The 20,798-nt window shown below is 48.1% G+C and overlaps 1 protein-coding gene across 1 annotated transcript; it reads right to left on the bottom strand.

Moving 5' to 3' along the window:
• Positions 1–312: 312 nt before the first annotated feature.
• Positions 313–19,639, bottom strand: TGIF2 (TGFB-induced factor homeobox 2). Its single transcript, XM_006875724.1, has 3 exons — positions 19,503–19,639; positions 15,478–15,709; positions 313–837 (listed from the first exon to the last, which is right to left on the bottom strand). Exons 2-3 carry the CDS (start codon positions 15,667–15,669, stop codon positions 313–315), a joined length of 717 nt encoding a protein of 238 aa, XP_006875786.1. The 5' UTR covers positions 15,670–15,709; positions 19,503–19,639.
• Between the last annotated feature and the right edge of the window lie 1,159 nt (positions 19,640–20,798).

Below are 20,798 nucleotides of genomic sequence, written 5' to 3'. Positions count from 1 at the left end.
GTTTCCTGAGCCCAGCCCAGGAAAGCAGGCTGGAACAAAGGTAACCGGGGAGTCTCTGGAGCAGCAGCAGCAGCAGCACCATGCCTGTCTCCGATCCCGCGGTTCCATCACTGCGAGGCGGTCTGGAGTCAGTGGAGGAGGGCGCCATCCCAGCGCAGTGACGCCGTTGGCATCTTTCTGTTGCAGACCTCTAGACAGGAGACGATTCCAATGCTTGGCAGTGATGCATAGAAAACCCTCTGTATGAAAGGGAACCAAAACGGAAACCCAGGACAACTAGCTCGAGCCTCCAGCACCCCTGTTGGCAGATGCCTACTTGGGGTTTTCAGAGACTAGAGGGATGGGAGTGTGCATCAAGGCAGGTGGTGGCGGGTCCTGCTGCTTCTGAAGCTCCATCTCAGCAGCCCTCTGTAGTGCCACCTCCACCAGGAGCTGGAAGCTGCTGAAGTCCTCCTTGTCCTGCTCTGGAGGTGTGGGTGGCGGCGTGTTGAAGAGTCCACCTGTGGGGCTTCCAGCCTCAGCCCTGGTGAGCAGAGTGAGTGTGCTACCAGGGGTCACCAAGGACTTGGGGGGCTCCAGTTCCCCCTGTGGGAAGGCGGCTGTTGGCTTCTCACTCTGACCTGGGTGAAGTGGCATTGAGCACACAGACAGGGAAAGCACATTGGTGGCAGCTGGAACAGACACAGCCATCACTGAAGGGCTGGTGCCCCGGGGAAGAGCCACATCTGACGCCTTACCCCCACGACGAGAAATGGTGAACTGGTTAGGGTCTTTGCCATCCTTCCGAAGCATGTCTGGGAGAAGCCGCCGACGGGCATTGATGAACCAGTTACAAATCTGGAATGGGTATGAGAGACTTTGATCAGTTCACCCATTCAAAAATGATTCCAGCCCTCAGAGGTTCATAGTATCAAGACAGTTAAACAAAAATGAATGTAAAACTGCAACTGTGGTTTGGTCAGTGAAGGGAAGTCACAGGGTGCTGTTAGAGACAACAGAGGGTCCCAGTCTTAGTCTCTATGGACTCAGGGAAGTAGTCTCTGAAGAAATGGCTCTTACAATGAGATTGGAGAGGTAAGTTGTTTAAGTGAGGGGCAGAAAAGGAACAATTTGAATGAAAGGCACTGCAGTAGTTGGTAGCAGAGTAGCTAAGAGGAACTCAGAGGGAGACAGCAGGGCTGGAGCTTAAAAGCCATTAACTAGAGGTTACAGCCTAAGGTGAGGAATTTGGTTATTTATGCTGAGGGCAATAGGGAGCCATAGAGGAGGGTTCTATTCTGTGGAGAACAGAGTAGAAGCAGAGAGACAGGTTAGTTTACATTAAGGGAGGGGGTTGAGAATAGGACAAATGAATGATTTATCTGGGAAACTGGATGTGGGTGGATGATTCACGCCTATGTTTTTACAGCAGTCTCACTACAGGCCAGAGCCACAAAGACACAAGGGGGCTGTCACTTAGAAGACAAATTATTCTTGTTTCCAAGCAAAACTAGGCCTCTTGGCTCCAGGTGAATATGTATTCAACCAACATCCTCCAGTCTTTTCCCATGTGATGCTGAGAAAACTACACTAACCTTGACCTTGTTCTTGTCTAGATAATTGTTTCATCTTTTTGGACCCACGCACAAGGCCTGGAATTTCTCACTGGTAAAATGATATATTGCAAAGCTCACTGAATATGTTTGTTGAAAAAGTGAGCCAAAGTCAGATACAGGACCCTACTCTTCAGGAATTTATTGCTGGGTTTCAGGGAGACATCTAACACCCTGCCCCATATCTGTCTGGACTCTCCAACAATCATGCCTTCTCACTGACTATAAGTTCCCTTTCTAAAATGCAAATGATTGTAAGTCCTACTCTAGAAAACTACCATTTGTCTCCTACTGCCTACAGGATCAAGCCCAGACTCCTCAGTCAACTTATCATGGATTATGTTTCCAGTCACACCGAAGACATTATCCCTTCCCACATTAAAGGGATTAAAGTTGTGTGTCAACTTGACTGGATCAAGATTCTCAGTGGGTTAGCCATTAAGGTGTAGTAAAATTCCCCATGAAGAGATCTGCTAAGAGCAGCCAATCAACTAAAAAGAAGTTTCCTTGGGGATGTGACCAGCAATGTCTTTCACACAAAGATAAAAGGAGAGAAGTCAGCAAATTAAGAGGGGCCTACTACCACCAATAAAGAGGAGCCAGGGATGAAGTACATCCTTTGGACCTGTGAAGCTCCTAGATCCAAGTGAAGATTGATGCCAAGATACATGGCGATCTCCAAAGAGCGTTGGGCCTACAGATGCTGAAAGGAGACAAGGGCCTTTCCCCAGAACCGACAGAGCGCCAGCATTCTGAAGTTGAATTTCTAGCCTCCTAAATTGTGAGATAATAAAATTGTTTGTTAAATCTATTTGTGTTGTTATAGCAACATGAGGTAACTCGACAAGCTCTCATTCTAGTCTGCTCTGTTTTTCACAAAAGCGCCATACCTCTGTATATACTACATTCCTTCTTTTTGGAATGTTCTCATCACCTGGGGGAATGTCCACCAGGTGTTTTAGCTGATCTAAGATACTGGAGAAAGAGCAAGGGCCGAGGAAATAGGTTCCAAAGACATCTATCTCCTGGCCTTGCTGGTATAGGGCCTGACACAGTTCCTTTTTTCACAGGAGTGGCTGCCAGCATGAGGGCAGACACAGTATGCAGAAGTGTGAACACAGTTGCTGCACATCCAAGTGCAGCAGGTACGTAAACACTGCATCACCCTTGACCACCTGGAGCACATTAACAACTCCAACTGCTTTTCCTTAGAAATGTAACAAGACCAGTTGACTCGGGATGCTAACCTCAAGGTCAGCAGTTCAAAACTACCAGTTGTTCCACGGGAGAAGAATGAGGTTTTCTGCTCCTGTAAAGGTTTACAATCTTGGAAACTGTATGTAGGATTTCCGGAACTGACTCCCGGCACACCACCACCGCTTTTCCCCTAGAGATGTAAAACCCACCAGTTGCTCCTTGGAAACCCTACACAGGGCTGTTCTAAGTTGAAACCAACTCGATGGCACTTCTCAACAACAAGATAGGTGGTGTGGTGCTATAGGATAAGCCCTGGATTGCTAACTGCAAGGTCAACAGTTCGAACCCACCAGCTGCTCCTCAGGGTCACTATGGGTTGGAACTGACTCAAGGACACTTAACAAGATAGGCACTCTTACCCTTCGGCATATTTCTGGGAGTTTTCCCTGGTGGTGCTATGGAGTTAGGTGCTGGGGTGCTAATAAGGTGGTGGTGGTGGTGGTGTTTGCCGTGGAGTCAATTCCGACTCATGGTGACCCTGTGCAGGGTTTCCAAGGCTGTGAATCTTTACGGGAGCAGAAAGCCTCATCTTTCTCCCACGGAGCAGCTGGTAGTTTCAAACTGCTGACCTTGCGGTTTGCAGCACGACTCGTAACCACTTGGTGGTCCAAATCCACCAGCCCCTCTGCAGGAGAAAAATGAGGCTGTCTGCTCCCATAAAGATGAACTGGAATTGACATGATGGCAGTGGGTTTTGGTTTTTAGTTTGGTACAGCTAGGAAAGAAACCCTGGTAGTATAATGGGTTCAGTGGCAGCTAACTGAAAGGTTGAGGTACAAACCCACCAGTCGTTCTTCAGGAAAAAGGTGTGGCAGCCTGCTTTCCTAACGATTTAGTCTAGAAATCCGTATAGGGTCACCGTGAGTCGGAATTGATCCCACGGCAATGGGTTGGGGTTGGTACACCTATTGAATTTTCTTCTAATAATCAATAGTCCTATATGAGAAGAGTTTGAAAAACTCAGACTTTACTGCTGAACACACCAAAGTCAAAGCCTGGTGAAGTCAGTCAGGAGGCACCTCCAGCTAGTGGTCTCTTAGCCTGGGCCTTCAGAGCCACTCCACTCAGCATCCTGTCTGAGGGCAGCGCAGGGCCTGGCTACTGGACACTCCTTCCTGCTGCTCCCCCTCCTCCTTTCAGTGCTTCTTGATCATTCTCAAGTCACATGTGAATGCCTACTGAGGCCAGCAGGAGCCCTGGTGGTGCTGTAGGATGAGCAATAGCCTACTAACCCCAAGGTTGGGAGTTAAAACTCACCTGTGACTCAGTTTGAGAAAGATGAGCCTGTCTGCTGCCATACAGATGATAGCCAGGCCCATTCTTCCTTGGTGCTGGGGATGCTTTTAAGAATTAAACAGACATGCCCTCTGCCTGTGGAGTGGAGCTTCCAGTTTGTCTTACTAGGAATACTGGCAATACACAAACACCTACTGGTGAGCACCAGGAAGGGACTGCATAGGAATGAAAGGGCGGCCATATAAGGACAAGGGGGACTTCTATACATAACTTGCCTGGGAAGGCTGATACCTAAAAGATAAAAAGAATCAGCCATACAAAAAGCTGAGGGAAGACTGTCCTAGACAGCAAGTAGCAAGTTCTTGGGGGCAGAAGTAAGTCTGCCTTAAGGAACTGACACAGAGAGAATGTTAGGTATGGACTGAACTGATCTGGGTAAGCCAGAACTCCCGTGTAAATGGTTACTGTTGTTAAGTGCCGTTGAGTGCATTTTGACTTACAGCAACCCTGTAGAGGATTTCCAAGTGTGGCACTGTTGGATCAGCACTGGACTGCAAACCACAAAATTGGTAGTTCAGATCTACTTGCTCCTTGGAAACTCAATACAAGGTTCATTATGAGTTGGAATTGACTCAATGGTACTGACATCAACATAGGGTTTCAGAGCAGATGGTGTGTTTGAACCACCAACCTGTGGTTAACAGTCAAGTGCTTATTCTACAATGCCACCCCAGGACTGCAGGGTTGAATTGCTGCTGTTGTTAAGTGCTGCCGAGTTGGTCAGAACTCATAGCAACCATGTATAGGGCTTTCAAGGCTTGTAAATTTTTTGTGAGAGCAAAATACTGCCCTCTCAAAACTCATGGATACCCAGAATCTCAGGAATGTGACTTTATTTGGAAATAAAGTCTTTGCAGATGTGATAAATGAAGATATAAAGTCATAAGGCATCAGAGTTTTGAGTGACCAGACCAAGGACTGCTGTAAATCCAGGAGCTGGGAAGAGGTAAAAATAGGTTCTTCCCTTAAACTTCAGAGGGAGCAAGACCCTGCTGAAACCCTGGTTTTGAACTTTTAGGCTCCAAATGTGAGAAAATTTCTGTTCTTAGCCACCCAGTTTGTAGTTTTGTGATAGCAGTCCTAGAAAATGCATACAGGGTCTACACTGTGACAACAATGCCTGGCATTTCATACTCTAGGTCTTTCTGGCCCTGCCTCTTCTCTCCTCAGTTAGTTCCTCAACAGAGCATGCAGTTAAAAGCCAGCTGCAGTAGGGGAAAGAGAACAGCTCTTGCGCACTCCCTTTGGGAAGCTGAAGTCTGTGGGCTGCAGTAGTGCCTAGCATTGATATTTGCTGCATGGATTAAGACTGGGCCTCCACAGGGTTCCTTACCATTTTCGGACTCTAGGGATTACCAGGCTTCTTTTTTGGCCCCCATCTGAGCAAACCCTAGGCTACCACACCTTTCCCAGGGTTCCGTCCATATGACTGTTCAGCCAAATGGGGAGTCACTTATGAGAGAGCCTGGCACTCGGAGTTGGCATGGCCCCTTTTCCAGGTAACCAGGGGATAGCACCAGAGCTCTGGTCCTGTCAGGATGGAAACTCCTGGGTACTTCTTGTGGCCCTTCATTTCTTCTCCTTTCCAGTCTTTCTCTGTCCCTGAGGTCCTTATTCACCCCCACTCCCAATGGGGTCCTCCCAGTGCAACTGAGCAGGTGCACATAGCAAGCACCTGAAGATGCTCATTGAGATGAATCCTGACTCAAGTTGCAGGGGAGCCTCAAGGAGAGGTAGGGCTGAGGAGCTGTTCAGTACCTCTGATACCAGGTACACACTAGCTGGCTCACTTGCATTATGTTTAATCTGTGCACAAGTCTTGAAAATAGTGTGCAGTGTTCTCTAAGTACTAGAAAGGGAAGTGAAACTCAGAGATGGAATAACCTACCCACAGTCACATAGCTACCTAGAGGCAGAGTTGGAATTCAAACCCAGGTTTTCCAGTTAGGGTCTCCACTGTTCTTTCGATTTTGCTTTGCTGTCTGCCACACTGAAGAGAGTAGCAGAGGAGTCTAACCATCATCATAATCCTAGCAAACAGTTGTTCTAAACATTGTACATCTAAGTGTGATTCATTAGTCTTTAATAGCCCAGACCACAGGTCCTATGATACTTTCTAATTTATTTGAAAAAATGAAGAAATCTGAAGCACCAGATCCGAGAGGTTCAGTAACTTGCTCACGGTCACATAAACAGTGAGTGGAAAGGCTGGGAATTGATCTTGACAGTCTAGTGTTAAGGGACCAGAGACCTTTCCTCTGGCTCAGGTGCAGCTGCCTTTTCAATTACTTGTGCTCTAGGATAGAACCGGACTTTTGGAGAGGCACTGTGGATCAGCAGTGGACTGAGAACCACAAGGTCGGCAGTTCAAACCCATCAGCTGCTCCTTGGAAACCCTATACAGGGTTGCTACGAGTTGGAACCAACTCCACAGCACTTCACAACAAGGAAAGAACCACACCTCACCCCCTGTATGCAGGTGAAATGGCTGGGTCACAATGACCTCGGTCAATCAAGTGAAGCAGGGATGCATGTTGTTGAGACAGCATCTGGGGGTGGGGGGACCTCAGTGGTTTACTAGCAGCTGTGTGGGCACCTCCTACTTTGGCTTAGGACTCCAAGAACTGCAGAAAAACTCTACCCCACTCCCCCGCATGCTCATCCGGATCCACAGAAAACTTGGCAGTCTACTGCTGTGTTTTGTCTCCTACCCAGATAGAAACGCACAGCTGAGGGGGACTGGGTGAGGGTAGTGCGCCCGCTGTGGGGATTTCCCGTAACCTTTCTGCTGCCCAACCCCATGCTTCAGTCCGTAAAAGAGCATGTGACTGGCACCCACTTAAAAGTCCTTGGGGAAGCAGGAGGGAGAGTGCCAAGGTAAAAAGCTGTGATTGATAGGGCAAAACAAGCTGGATACTGGGCCTGTGCCCATCTCTACAACACTACAGGGCCCATCTGAAGGGCTACTGCCCTGTCAGTCATTATTATAATCAGTGACTGAGGTGAAGGACAGGGGAGGAATCCCAGTGGCAAATGGAGCTGGGAGGGAGGATATGTCCAGGACGCTGCTGAAGGCCAGGCGGATAGGAGCAGGGCATGTGACCAAAGCAGACACCAGCACGTCAATGTCTTTTCAACTGTGAAAGACAGAAGCTACTGCAGAGAGACGTGAAGGCATGAAGAGGCCCTCCTCAAACATGGACCTCACTCAGTGCTACGTGAGGGAGCTTCCTAAAGGGAAAATTCCACGATCTCTTCATTCCATTTTTCTACAAACTTTTTGAAGCCACCATGTACACAGAAACAAGGCCCCCTAGTCAACTGGTTTAACTGTCTTCAGGGTCAGGCCAAAATTTACACAGAAACTCAAAAAATATACAAATGAAAGGCCTTGTGGTGGGGATACAGAGGTTGCCTGTGGGAGGAAATCTGAAGGCAGCTGGCTTTGAAGAGAGACTCCAGATGACAGAGTCAGTCACTGGCTGCCCTGTGGTGAGGCCAGGCCATCCCTTGCCCACACAGCCTCTGCAGGATCCCCTCTTACCCTGTGCCCTAGTTCCATTCAGATTTCCTAACCCCACACCAGGGCAGCTCAGCCGCTTCCCGCTTCCCGCTTCCCGCTTCCCCTTATCATCTTGTTGTTGTTAAGGGCCTTCAAGTTGGTTCCTACTTATGGCGACCCTGTATAGGGTTTCTGAGGAGCGGCTGGGGAGTCTGAACTGCCGACCTTGCAGTTCAAACTGACCTGCGGTCCAGTGCTTATCCTACATCAGTTAAGAAACACTCACCACATTCGTAGTTAAATGACCCCATTAAATTTTGGGATCTTTACATCAGGTCTTCCTACTTAGGAGGTTCCCTCCACCCCCACCATCATTACAGAATGAAGGGATAAGGGCCAAGACCTGCCTGCTTTAAGGACCTCCCACCTCCCCTCTCCAAAAAGCAGCCCACAGCATAGTTTGAAAACCCCAGGTCTAGTCTAACCAATTAGGTTTAGAATGGGCCAAGGGAACCAGTAAATATCCTTTACAAAAGACATTATTTATTTATTTTTTGGTCTGAACTCTCCTCCCAACAGCCTAGCCGCTGGCAACACCAGCAAACCAGTTTTTAAAATGATTCATTCACTTGCTAATGAACGCTCCTGGGCGGGTTAAAGGAGACAAACAAAAGAGTCACCCCGAGGGAAAGATAAAACAAGCTTGGCAAAATGTTGATGCTTGTAGAAGCCAGGTGGTTTGGTACAAGGGTTCATTATAATATTTTCTGGTCAGTATTTGAAAATGCCCTTAATAAAAGATGTTTACATTTTTAAAATTAAATATAGGAAAAAGAGAAATGTCTTCAGGGAGTTAGTTTTTTCTGATAGGAAAAGTCACTTCATTTCATTACTTCCTAAGTCCCGACTGTTGATATTTCAACACTTATTTTCATTTTCTGCTATTTTAGCAGTCATTTACTGATCAGACACAGCAATGAATGGCAGAGAGGCCTTCTGTCTGTTGTTGTTAGATGCCATCTTATGCAGAATGACACACTGCCCGAGATCCTGTGCCATCCTCAGTTGTTACATCTGAGCCCACTGTTGCACAACACTATGTCAATCCATCTCATGAAACGATCTTGCCTTCAGTACACTGACCCTAGACTTCACTGAGGACAAGGCCTTTCCCCAGCGATTGGTCCCTCCAAATGCCATGTCCTGGTGTGGCACTGAGAGTTAATGCGCCAAACTGCAAAGCAGTTTGAACTGCAAGGCTGGCAGTTCAAGCTCACCAGCTGCTCCTCGGAAACCCTATACAGGGTCGCTATGGTAGCATAGTGGTTACGAATCAGGCTGCGAACCGCAAGGTCAGTAGTTCAAAACTACCAGCTGTTCTGAGGGAGAAAGATGAGGCTTTCTGCTCCTGTAAAGATTTACAGCCTCGGAAACCCTGTACAGGGTCACCATGAGTCGGAACTGACTCAACGGTACTTAACAACAACAACATGGGTTGGAACAGACTTGTTGCACTTAACAACAACAACACCATGTCCAGGAGTCCTTGGTGTGGTGCTGTGGGCTAATGCGTCAGACTGCAAAGTTGTTTGAACTACAAAGTCAGTGGTTCAAACCCACCAGTTGCTCCTTGGAAACCCTATACAGGGTCGCGATGGGTCGGAATCGACTTGATGGCACTTAACGACAATGCCATGTCCAAAGTAAGTGAGATGACGTCTCACCTTTTCACTTCTAAAGTCCATGGTACAGTCACGATTCCTCTCCAATATAATTCAATGAATCAGTTCTCTTTTGGTTTCCACAATGGTGCCAGGCCTGTGCCATCGTCAAGATCACTGGTATGCTCTCACAGGGTATTCTGAATGTCTCCAAACTTCAGGGGCTCATCTCCAGCATTACATTGGGTAACATTTTGTTGTGGCCCATAGGTTTTCACTGGCTTAGTTTCCTCCTAATGTATCTTAACCTGAATCTCTGCTGAAACCTGTTCCCATTGGGTGACCCTGTTATGTGAAATGCCAGTGGCATAGCTTCCAGCAATTATAACAAGCAAGACACCACAGTATGGCTGGTGGTAGCTCCTTCATGTTATTTCTGATTCACAGTGATCCTGTATGACACAGTAGAACTGCCCCAGTAAGTTTTCCAAGGCTGGAATCTTTAGGAAACAGACCCACATCTTTTTCCCTCAGAGCAGCTGGTGGGTTCAAACCACTGACCATTTGGTTAGCAACTTATTGTACCATCAGAGCTCTAGAATTAAATTTTTTAACATCCCACTGCCATCGAGTCAATTTTGACACACAGTGACCCTGTATAGCGTTTCTGAGACCCAAGATTTTTATGGAAACAGAAAGCCTCCTGTTTCTTCTTTGTAGCAGCTGGTGGGTTTGAACCACCAACTTTGTGGTTAGCAGTCTAGTGCTTATCCTATAGCACTCCACCAGGACTCGTCTCTAGTGTGATCTAAATCTGTTGTGTGGTCAGAAGTCACTGACTTAGCTAGTCAGAGGTGGGTGCAAAGTGACCCTGGACAGCAGCTAGTGAGACAGAACATGGAACACAGGGATGAGGCTCTGCACACCAACGAAGGCCGGTGATATTGCTATTAGGGCAGTGGGAACCATGGAAGGATTTTAAATGAGAGAATGACAAGTGATCAGATGATTATGGCTTAGATCAACGGAACCAAAGCCACATTTTAGGGTATTTTAGGGTAAAATGTGTAGGAATTGGTGACTGACCGTTCCAGTTGAGAGAGGGCTATCAAGGGAATTCTCAAGATTGAATAGAAACTAACTGAGAGTTTATTTGTTCTCAATAAGACAATCTGAAGTGCATTCAAGGCCTCCAAGCTGTACTGTGGGACTCACTATAGTCACTGGTGTGGTGCTGTGGGTTAATGCGCCAGACCACAAAGCCTTTTGAACTACAAGGTTGGCGGTTCAACCTCATCAGCTGATCCTTGAAAACCCTATACAGGGTAGCTATGGTTTGGAATCGACAGCACTTAACAACACAGTTTTCATCCACAGACTGGTGTGGCGCTGTAGTATAAGCACTGGATTGCTAACCACAGGGTCGGCAGTTCAAACCTACCAGCCTCTCTTCAGAAACCCTATACAGGGTCACTATGAGTTGTAACAAACTCATTGACACCTAACAAGGTAGTTTCCATCCAGGAAGAGTCAGATTGTCCCCACTAGCCCTTTAACTCTTAGCATGACTCATCAGTATAGTCCCACTAGGGCTCCTTCTTCCAGAGGGTGCTGGACCCTAGCCTTCCCCTGCTCAGAGGTCTCCAATCTTTGTTCTAAGACCTGTATTTCCACAGGCAGAATGTGGGGCTATGATGCCCGAGTGGGCCCACTTGTTCTCCCCAAGAATGTTTTGACTGTGTATTTCCATTCTGATCATGAGTAGGAGCATTATGGCCGACAGCATGAGACTTACTCCACTCACACGTTAGTGTCTCTGTCGCATGGCACGGCTCAGCTCAAAGTCAGTAAAGCATCCCCTGCAGCCATTTTAATGTAGTTACATGGAATCTCATTGGTTTTTTTCATATCAGAAAATGGTTGGCTTTTATTGTATATATTACAGCAAAATCCAAAAATAAATATTTTTAAAATCAGTTTTCTCTTCGTACATACTTAGGTGATGTGATAATAAACAAGTCTTCCTGACAGCATAAGTACAAGTAGGTGTGGCTTTAATAAACAAATGTATTTTCTACAGTTTAGGAAGCTATGTCTGAAAAGAGGGCTCCAGGGGAAGACTTTCTCTCTGTTGGTTCTGGGGGAAGGTCCTTTCATATTCAGCTTCTGCAGCCTCCATTTGTCTTGGTACCTAACTTACCCCATCCCTCCTTCTGCTTGCTTATTTAATCTCTTTTATATGTTGGGCTGGAGTCCTGGTGTGGTGCTGTGGGTTAATGTGCTATACTGCAAAGTCAATTTGAACTGAAAGCTCACCAGCCGCTCCTTACTATGGGTTGGAACCGACTTGACAGTATTTAACAACCACAACAACATATGTGGGGCTGCCACTCAGATGTGACAATCTGCTTCTGTAAAAATGCACAGCCTTGTAACACAATCCACAAAGACAATGCTCTACATCCTGCTGTACTGAGTAACAACTGGAATAGTAAAAGCTCATGAATGGCCTTCTAAGGTGCAACTTACTATTGGTATCTCCCTGTCCAAAGGAAAGAATGATGAAATCTGAAGACCAATCTGGTCTCTATAACTCTGAGACCAGAAGAACTAGATGGTGCCAGGCTAGATGGTACCAACAGCTCTAAAAGGAATCACATTGGAAGGTCATTGGATAGATATCATAAAAAAGACCAGGCCTACTGGTCACATAGACTGGTAGAACCTTGAGACAATGACCCTTGATTACCCTTGGGGTCTGGAACTGAACTCACCCTCATGGCTCAATTTTCAGTCAAACAATAGAACAAGTATAGATAGGAAGGGCAAGAATATCAGTGAGACATGCACGCCATAGTATGGTCAGCCGCTGGAGATCAAAAGGGCAGCATTTACCTAAGGACAAAATTCAGAAGTGTAGTGAAAGGAGGAGGAATGAAAACAAAAAACGCAGGCAGGAAGTGGGATAATGTGACACTTAGAGGCTTGTAATCATTGAGAGGAAACAAAGTGTATGATTTGTTGAATGTAAACTGATCATTTGTTCCATAAACTTTCATTCAATTCACAACAAAAAGTTAAAAAAATAGTTTTACAGCCTTGGAAACCTCATGGGGCCAGCTCTACTGTCACATTATTGTTAAGTGTTGGCAAGTAAGTTCTGACTCATAGTGACCCCGTATAGGGCTTCCGAGGAGTGGCTGGTGAGTCTGAACCATAGACCCTGCGGTCCAGCGCTTTATATCCTGCAGCACACCACTGTTCCATGTTGTTGTTAAGTACCTTGGAGTCAGTTCCAACTCATAGTGACCCTGCAACAGGGTTTCCAAGGCTGTAAATCTTTACGGGAGCAGAAAGCCTCATCTTTCTCCCATGGAATGGCTGGTAGTTTCGAACTGCTGAACTTGAGGTTAGCAGCCCAATTCGTAACCACTTCGCTACCAGAGCGAAGTGTTGTTAAGTGCCGTCGAGCTGATTCTGACCCATAGCAACCCTGTATAGGGTTTCCAAGGAACAGTTGGTGAGCCTGAACCACCGACCTTGCAGTTCAAATGACTTTGCAGTTTGATGCATTACTTTGTTGTTGTTATTAGGTGCCATTGAGTCAGTACTGATTCATAGCGACCCTGTGCACAAAGCAACGAAACACTGTCCAATCCTGGGCCAACCTCACAATTGACGCAGTACTTAGAATCACTTTAATTCCAAATAGAGTCGCTAAGCATTGGAATTAATTCCATGGCAACGGGTTTGGTTTGGTGTCCTGAGTAAATCTCTTACAAAATATAAAATCACCAGATTAAGCAAGCAGAGATAGGTTAAGACAGATGTGAAGACACATGGTGATCTCCAAGGAACTAGGAAACAGAAGCTGAAGAGACAAGGACCTTCCTCCAGAGGCAGCAGAGAGAACGCCTTCCCCTAGAGCCATGGCCCTGAATTTGGACACTAGCTTCTGAAAGGTATGAGAAATATAGTGAAGGCCATTCACTGTTCTCACTTATCTAGTGGTGCTATACACGAGCCAAGGGAGAAGACCTGAAGACAAGGGGTTCAAGGATCTAAGGTTTTGGGGGAATTGAAGCTCGGATTCTGTCCTGAGGACAGCAGGGTGCTTGCAGTGTGTGACATGATGCAATTAGCACTTTTGTATCTAAGAGAATGGACTAAAAGAACAAGGCTTGATGTAGGGAGACCAGCAAAGATGCTGCTGTTAAGTGCTGTGGAGTCAGTTCCAATTCATAGTGAACCTTTAGAGGGTTTCCAAGGAGCAGCTGGTAGGTTTGAACCATCAAATTTGTGGTTAACAGTCCAGTGCTTATGTTACAATGCCACACCAGGCAGGACTCCCCAATCCTTGCAACTTTGAGAAAAATTCCATCCCTGTCTTGGGAGGAAAACGATGCTGTAGATCTAGACAATCCTGGCTCTTAAGATCCAGGCTAGCTCAGAACCTGCCTGGGTCTCCACTGCCTTCTACCCCAGCAAACATCAGTGGCCAGTTCTGCTCCATTACCCCCATACCTCAAACTAGATACTCCTTGAAAGTAGGAATGTGTCTTGATTTCTCTGGGACCAACGTGGTCCAACACAGAGTAAGGCACATTGGAAATATTCAGTAGGTACTTCTGTGGAATGTGATAAACTACTAGATAATTTGGATCTGCCCAATACCTAGGAGGAGAGATGCTGTGAAGTGCAGTCGAGTCACTTTTGACTCATAGCAACCCTGTGTAAGGTTTCTGAGGAGTAGCTGGTGGGTTTGAACTGCTGACCCTGTGGTTCACAGATCAGTTTGATTGACCAGAAAATGGGAGTAGAAGACAGAAATTTCAAGGAGGGACATGAGTTGGGATTAGAAGACAGAGGAGCTCTGGGGATGAGGTAAGAAGATGAGGAAAAGACAACACTGTAGAGTGGAGTAATGGGCTTTGAAATAGAGGTGGAAAGAGGTCATGAGTTAGGAAAGAGAAGATTGGCTGGCTCATGGAGGAAGGCATGTGTGGACCTCAAGTACTGAGGGCCTGCTGTGTCTCCCATGAGGCGAAAAGTAAACTTGAGGCAAGTCACTGGTGGTCCAACTTACTGCCATGATAACAGAACAAATAGTGATGTCCTAAAAAAAGTGTGCAAGGCTATCTTTTGAGCAAACCTTGCAAAGCACTTTTTGAATCTATATTCCTCACAACAATCAGGTCAGGTAAGGAAAGCTTCTTTTTTGCGTGTATGATTTGTGTGAAAATTTACAGAGCAAATTGATTTTCCATTTAACAATTCACACACATTTTGTTCTGTGACATTTACTGCAATCCCCACAAAGTAACAACACTCTTTTCACTCCCCTCTTTGTGGTTACCATTTCCATTTATCCTTCTTTCCCATCCTTTCCTGTCTTCTGAGCAAATGCTGCCCTTTTTGATGTCAAATGGTTGATTTTTCTAAGGCGTGGGTACCTCCCTATTTGTTATTATTTACCTCATAGGCCTGGCTAAGGAGTCCTGGGTGTGGCAGGGTAACACCAGCACTGGACTGCTGGACTGCTAACCACAAGGTTGGTGGTTCCAAACCAGCTTCTCCTTGGGAATCCTATAAAGTCACTAGGAGTCAGAACAGACTCGACAGCATATAACAATAACAAATAATACGCCTGGCTATCATTTGGCTGATAGTTAAACCACCGGGGTGACTTCGGTTCCAGGCCTGAAGGGTGTGTATGTGGTAAAATATTTAACTTCATTCCTTTTTACTTTACAGATGGGAAAATCAAGACCTGGCCCTCAGCTCCTATGTAGAAGAATAGTGCCTACAACTCAAAGCCATTGACTTTAGTCCTTCCTTGAAGTGACTCCAACTCAATTAACCACATGATCTATGTGCTGCTACCAAAGTACCACCTAAACATGACTCTGTGGTAGGGAGTTGAATCCTAGACATTTCATACTTTCTCAACCATCTCATTGACTCCACTCTTTTTCCACCATTAATGTGGATACTTCGGTATTACTAATTATCCTCTCTCACTGCCACAACCTCAACTTACTTAGTCTCCACCATTGAGGCAGGTAGGCTGGGTGTTCACCTAACCCAAGATGACACTGAAGCCCAGAGACTAGTCTAAGGCCACACAATAAAGTCAGAGACAGGGACAGAACTCAGATCCCCCTCTTACCTGCAGCACCGACAAGTTCGTCTGTCCAGAAAGGCTTAGCTTCTCCTGCTCTGAGGGGTAGGCGTTGTAGCGGTGCAAGTACAGCCAGTCCCGAAGGATCTTCACGGACTCCTTGGGCAGGTTCCCTCTCCGCTTCCTCTTGCCTGCCAGGGAGAGGAGACCTTCATCCTCACCCAGATCACTGTCCGACATGGTAGAGGTGTCCAGGGGCTAGGCTGGGCCTCGAGCAAGCCTGGGGCAAGCGACACAGGGGATGGGGACATCAGTACCACACACTGCCTCTCACTCTTTTCCATTATTATTGCTTAGGACACCAGAAATGGGAGAGGAATCATGACCCAATACCACAGCCTGGGCAGGATACAAGGGATGATTCCTGAAGCCTTCTATTTCAAGTAGCTGATAAGTAAAACATTAATAAGCAGTACCAGGATAAGCATGGACTGCTAACTGGAAAGTTGGTGGTTCAAGCCATCAGCCGCTCCTTGGAAACCCTATATAGGGCTGCTATGAGTCAAAAATGACTCTATGGCACTTAACAACACCAGGGCTAGAAACAATTACAGCTACTATTCACAGCTACTGTTCTCCAGGCTCTGACTGAGTACGTTATAGTTATTATCCCATTTAATCTTCACAAAGCCTATGTGAGGGAGAAACTATTATCCTTTTATAGATGAGGACACCAAGGTTTAAGAGGGATAAAATTCTCAAGATCCTACTGCAATTAAATAGCTACCATATGACCCAACAGCTCCACTGGTAAATACATACACGAGAGAAATAAAAACATATGTCCACATAAGACCTTGTACATGAATGCTCATAACATTCTAATAGCCAAAAAGTGTACACAATCCAAATAACCATCAACTGATGAACTTTACCCATATCACAAACAATCCCAAACCAGTTGCCCTTGAGTCAATTCTAACTCATAGCAAACCCATGTGGGTATTATAAATGGTTAAGCGCTCAATTACTAACCAAAAGATATTTGTATTTCAAACCGACCCAGAGGTGCCTTAGAAGAAAAGCCCAGCAATCTGCTCCCCAAAAAACACAGCCTTCAGAAATCAGGTCGACTCTAAACCCATAAGGTTGCCATGATATCCATATAATGTAATATCATTTGGCCATAAAAAGGAATGGCAGTTTGAGCTCAACAGCTGCTCTGTGGAAGAAAGACGAGGCTTTCTGCTCCCACAAGGAGTCCTGGTGTGGTGTTATAAAATAAGCACTGGACTGCTCACCAGAAGGTGAGCAGTTCAAACCTACCAGTCAGTCCTTGGAAACCCAATACAGAGTTGCTATGAGTTGGAACCATCTCAACAGCATTTAACAGCCACACACACACTCAAAATAAAGCACTATATGTATGGATGAACCTTGAAAATATCATGCAAGTGAAAGATGCCAGTCACAAAACACCTCGACTGTATTATTCCACTGATATGAAATGTGCAGAATAGGCAAACCAATAGCAGTCAGAAGTAGATTAGTAGTTACTTAGGGCTGGGGGAGAGAGGTCAACAAGCAAGGTGATGATTAAAGGAATAATAACTATACTGTTTTCTTTTCCTGAGGTAAGAAAAATGTTCTACAATCAACTGCAGTACATGTATCTGTAAATATATTAAAAACCATTATATACTTTGGGTAAGTTTTATGGTATACGAATTATATCTCGATAAAGCTGTTATTTTAAAAGTAAAGAAAGAAAGGAAAAAATACCCTACTGCCAGCTAGCAGCCTTTGAATTTGGATCCAGGTAGTTTGCCCCCAGAGCCTGGGATCCACACTATTGAGTCTCCCCTGTCTAAGGAATCTACAAACTATAGATCACATGGCCCTGCAGCTATCCATGCAACATTTACTGAGCACCCACTGGGTTCACTGCAAAGCAAGTAACCCCGACTGATGGCTTCCTGGACATTCTCTTTTGTCACCTGGTCCTGGCCCTACCATCCTTCCATTTAGTTGTGTAACCCTGGGCAAGTCTCAGTACTCTGATCTTAAGCCCCTAGCCCATTCACCTGTCAAATAAAGTTAGACAACCCAGCTCAGCTGCTCATCTCCACAGAGTTCTAGCAAAATATATTTACATTTCAAAAGCAAAAGTTCCAAGTCAACTGATGCCAGAATCTCCAGGCTCCTCCCTCCTCAGCCTTTTAACATCTCCTAGCCAGACTCTGGCATCTCCCAGGTTTTGTTTCCTCCACTTGGGTCAGAGCCCAGATCTCTGGGCCGGCTGGCCAGGCTTTCGAGGGAAGGGTCTACCCACCCAGTCATGCCACCTGGAGGCGAGATGAGCACTAGTTATAGATGTCACTCCTCAGAGAGCACCCACAGTAGACTGCTATCTGAGGGCAAACATTTTTAGGCAGCTGGGCTCTGGGATGCAGCCCTGGCAGGCTATGAGAAGTTTACTCAAGGTTATCTGTACAAATTCCACCCTGGCTGCCAGCCAAGTCCCAGTCTGCAGGATTCCTGGGGCGAGCCGTGGGGATGGCCCCTCAGTCTACACCATAGTGTCTTGCAATCCATTCGGCCTACAGACGACAGGACCCCAGGTATACACTCCACACTCCCACCGCCTCCCCTCAGCAAGTATGACAACACTCAAGACTTTTCACTAACCCCCACTCAACCTCAGCAACACCCATAATTTTTACGGACACATACAGCTTGTAAACCCCTAGCCTCGCACGAACAACTGTGACACTCGCAACTAGCACAATTCCTGGATATCCGCCCACCCATGAACTCCAACCGACCTGCCCACCCACGAACTCTCGGACAAGGAGACCGCCAGACGTCAATACACTAGCGATTGGTTCCTACCCTCATTGGCCTGAGGCAGCACCCTCTCAGCACAACACTCCCCACACTCTCTCACACACTCCCAACGAGGCGGCCTACAGCCACAACCCGCACCAACTTTCTGACAACTCCCCCCGGCTGGGCCCCGACACTCCCCCGGGCCTCGCGCACACGCTCACATTCCCAGCAGTTCACACAAAGCGCGCTGCCTCCCCCGCTCCCGGACCGAGTCGGAGCACATGGTTCTCCAGGCGGCGAAGAGTCTGCCAGCGCTCCGGACACCAGAGCCCCCGACCCCCTACCCTAGGCTAGACTCGTATCCCAGTTTCCCCATAAGCCTGCGATCCCAGCGGGCCGGGGACTCTGGAAGAAAGAAACTCACGTGCATGGCCCGGGGCAGGAAAAAGTTTGGTTCCCACCCCCTTCCCTGGCGCACGGCGCAGGATGACTTCGGGGCGCGGGGCTGGCCGAGCGTGCGCGCTTGGCTTTGTGCTCCGAACTCGGCCCGGAGGGGGAGGGGAGGGGCTGAGCTCCCACCTCCGCGCCGCCCCCCAGCCCTGCGCCCAGACTCCATGTTGGCCGCCCCCGGCCCGGGCCCCGGGGACTGAGCGCTGGCCCAGCCGGAGGCTCGGCTACACTCTCGACCTGCTCGAGGGTCCCGGCGCGCACAAACTTTCTCCGGGTCGCCGGCCTCACGCGCCCCGCTCCCTTGGCCCGTCTGGGAGTGACAGATGCCTCGCAGACAGAATTTCCTTTGTTTCAAAGGAAAGGGGAACTCGCGCGGGCTCCCCGGCGCCCCCGCTCCGGGCCCTGCCTGAGGCCCCTACCCCAGCTGTCACTCTCAGCGGCCCCCTCCCCTACGTGGCTGCTGGGGGGGCCCAGCCGGCGGTTAGCAACGTGCACTTTTGAAACCAAACAAACCCGCCCCCCGCGCGCTCACCTCAGCGGGGGCGCGGGCGGCCCTCTCCCGGGGTGGGATCCCAGGAAACTGGGCCCCCAAAAGGGTCTCGAACCTTCCCCGGGGGGCCAGCCCCCACCCGACCACGCCAACACAGCACAGTCGGGACTCACAAAAACACTCCCGCTCACACAACTACAATCGTACACGCCGGGACGACGCCCCCTCCCCCGCCCGGCCGAGATCAAGAAAGTTTCCAAGTTGTCCGCGCGCTCCTCTCCCATTCCCTGCGTCCAGCACTGACTTTTCCGAGCGGCTTTTCGGTCCACGAGGCCTCGGGCTTGGTCCCCGCGGCCTGGCAGGGGGCTGGGGGCCGGGAGGAGTGCGCCGCGTACCTGCCTGGCCTGACACTCGGCCTGACAGCTCCGGGCTGGAAAGCACCTCGCGGCCTGACGTCAGATCCCCTCTCCTCCCCTGCACGCTCTCGGCGCCCTCCCCCACCGGCCCAGAGGGAGAAAACAAACTTTGTGCGAAGCGCCGAGAGCTACGCCCACCCCCACCCCCGGGGCGGGCCGATGGCGCGGAGGGGCTTGGCCCCGCCCACCGTGCATGGAGGGGCGGGGCCTCGAGGGCACCATCTTCCTGCGCCCACCCCCACCCTCAGGAATGCCACATGGCCACCGAAGAAGAGTGATGGGAACCAGTCTCGGGATGATTCGCTTGAGGGCAGGAAGTGGACCTGCGCCTCCTTTCGGCGAGCATTTCCGGAGCTCCTACTGTGTGCTCCTTGCTGTGGGTGTAGACGCTAGCTAAATGGAGAAGTAATGCAAATCCTGATGTTTGTGAGTTCGCGCCCACCATCAAGATTTCCTTTCGGCTGTGTTACTGTTCCCATTGCACCGAGAAGAAACTGAGGCCCAGGTAGTCTGTGATTTACTGTGAACTGGTAAGGGACCTAGTTCTGAATGAAACCCCGTTCCTGCATTCAAGGGTCCGTAAAGTCGGGAAGAAAAGCTGGGACGTGAACTCTGATAAGTGCTGTCGAGTCCTTTCCCACTCATAGCGACCCTGTATAGGGTTTCCGAGGAGCAGCTGGTGGGTTTGAACCGCCGACCTTGCGGCTCAAGCGCATTATCCTTGCAGTTCTGCACATTATCCTGCAGCGCCACACCAGAACTCATAGCGACCCTGTAATAGCAACCAACATTTGTGGGGCTTTATAAACAAGGGCGCTGAGCTAGGTACTTCAATGTACCGTCTCATTTAATCTTTAGGTTGTGGGGTGGTTCTGTTCTTTGGAGATGACTGGCTCATCTGTGAGCCATAGAGAGGCTGCTTGACTTGTCTTTTGTCACACTGTCAACGAGTGTGATACAGTCCAGGTCTATAGACAGCCCTGAGCCTCATTGTGACTAGTCCCTTAAGGAAGCAGATGGACACTTCCCAGCGGCCTTGGCTGCTTTCTTTTACCCATAATGCCCAATACCAGGGCATTCCCCATTGCCTTTTCTTAGCCCCCGTGCCAACTCTCCCTTGCTTTCTACTCCTTACACCACTACTGTGAAATACCTGATGACCAACCTCCGTGCGCCATACTGTT

Source organism: Chrysochloris asiatica, unplaced genomic scaffold (assembly GCF_000296735.1).
Source record: "Chrysochloris asiatica unplaced genomic scaffold, ChrAsi1.0 scaffold00337, whole genome shotgun sequence".
NCBI classification, from domain to species: Eukaryota; Metazoa; Chordata; class Mammalia; order Afrosoricida; family Chrysochloridae; genus Chrysochloris; species Chrysochloris asiatica.
This window is presented reverse-complemented; position numbering and strand designations above follow the sequence as displayed.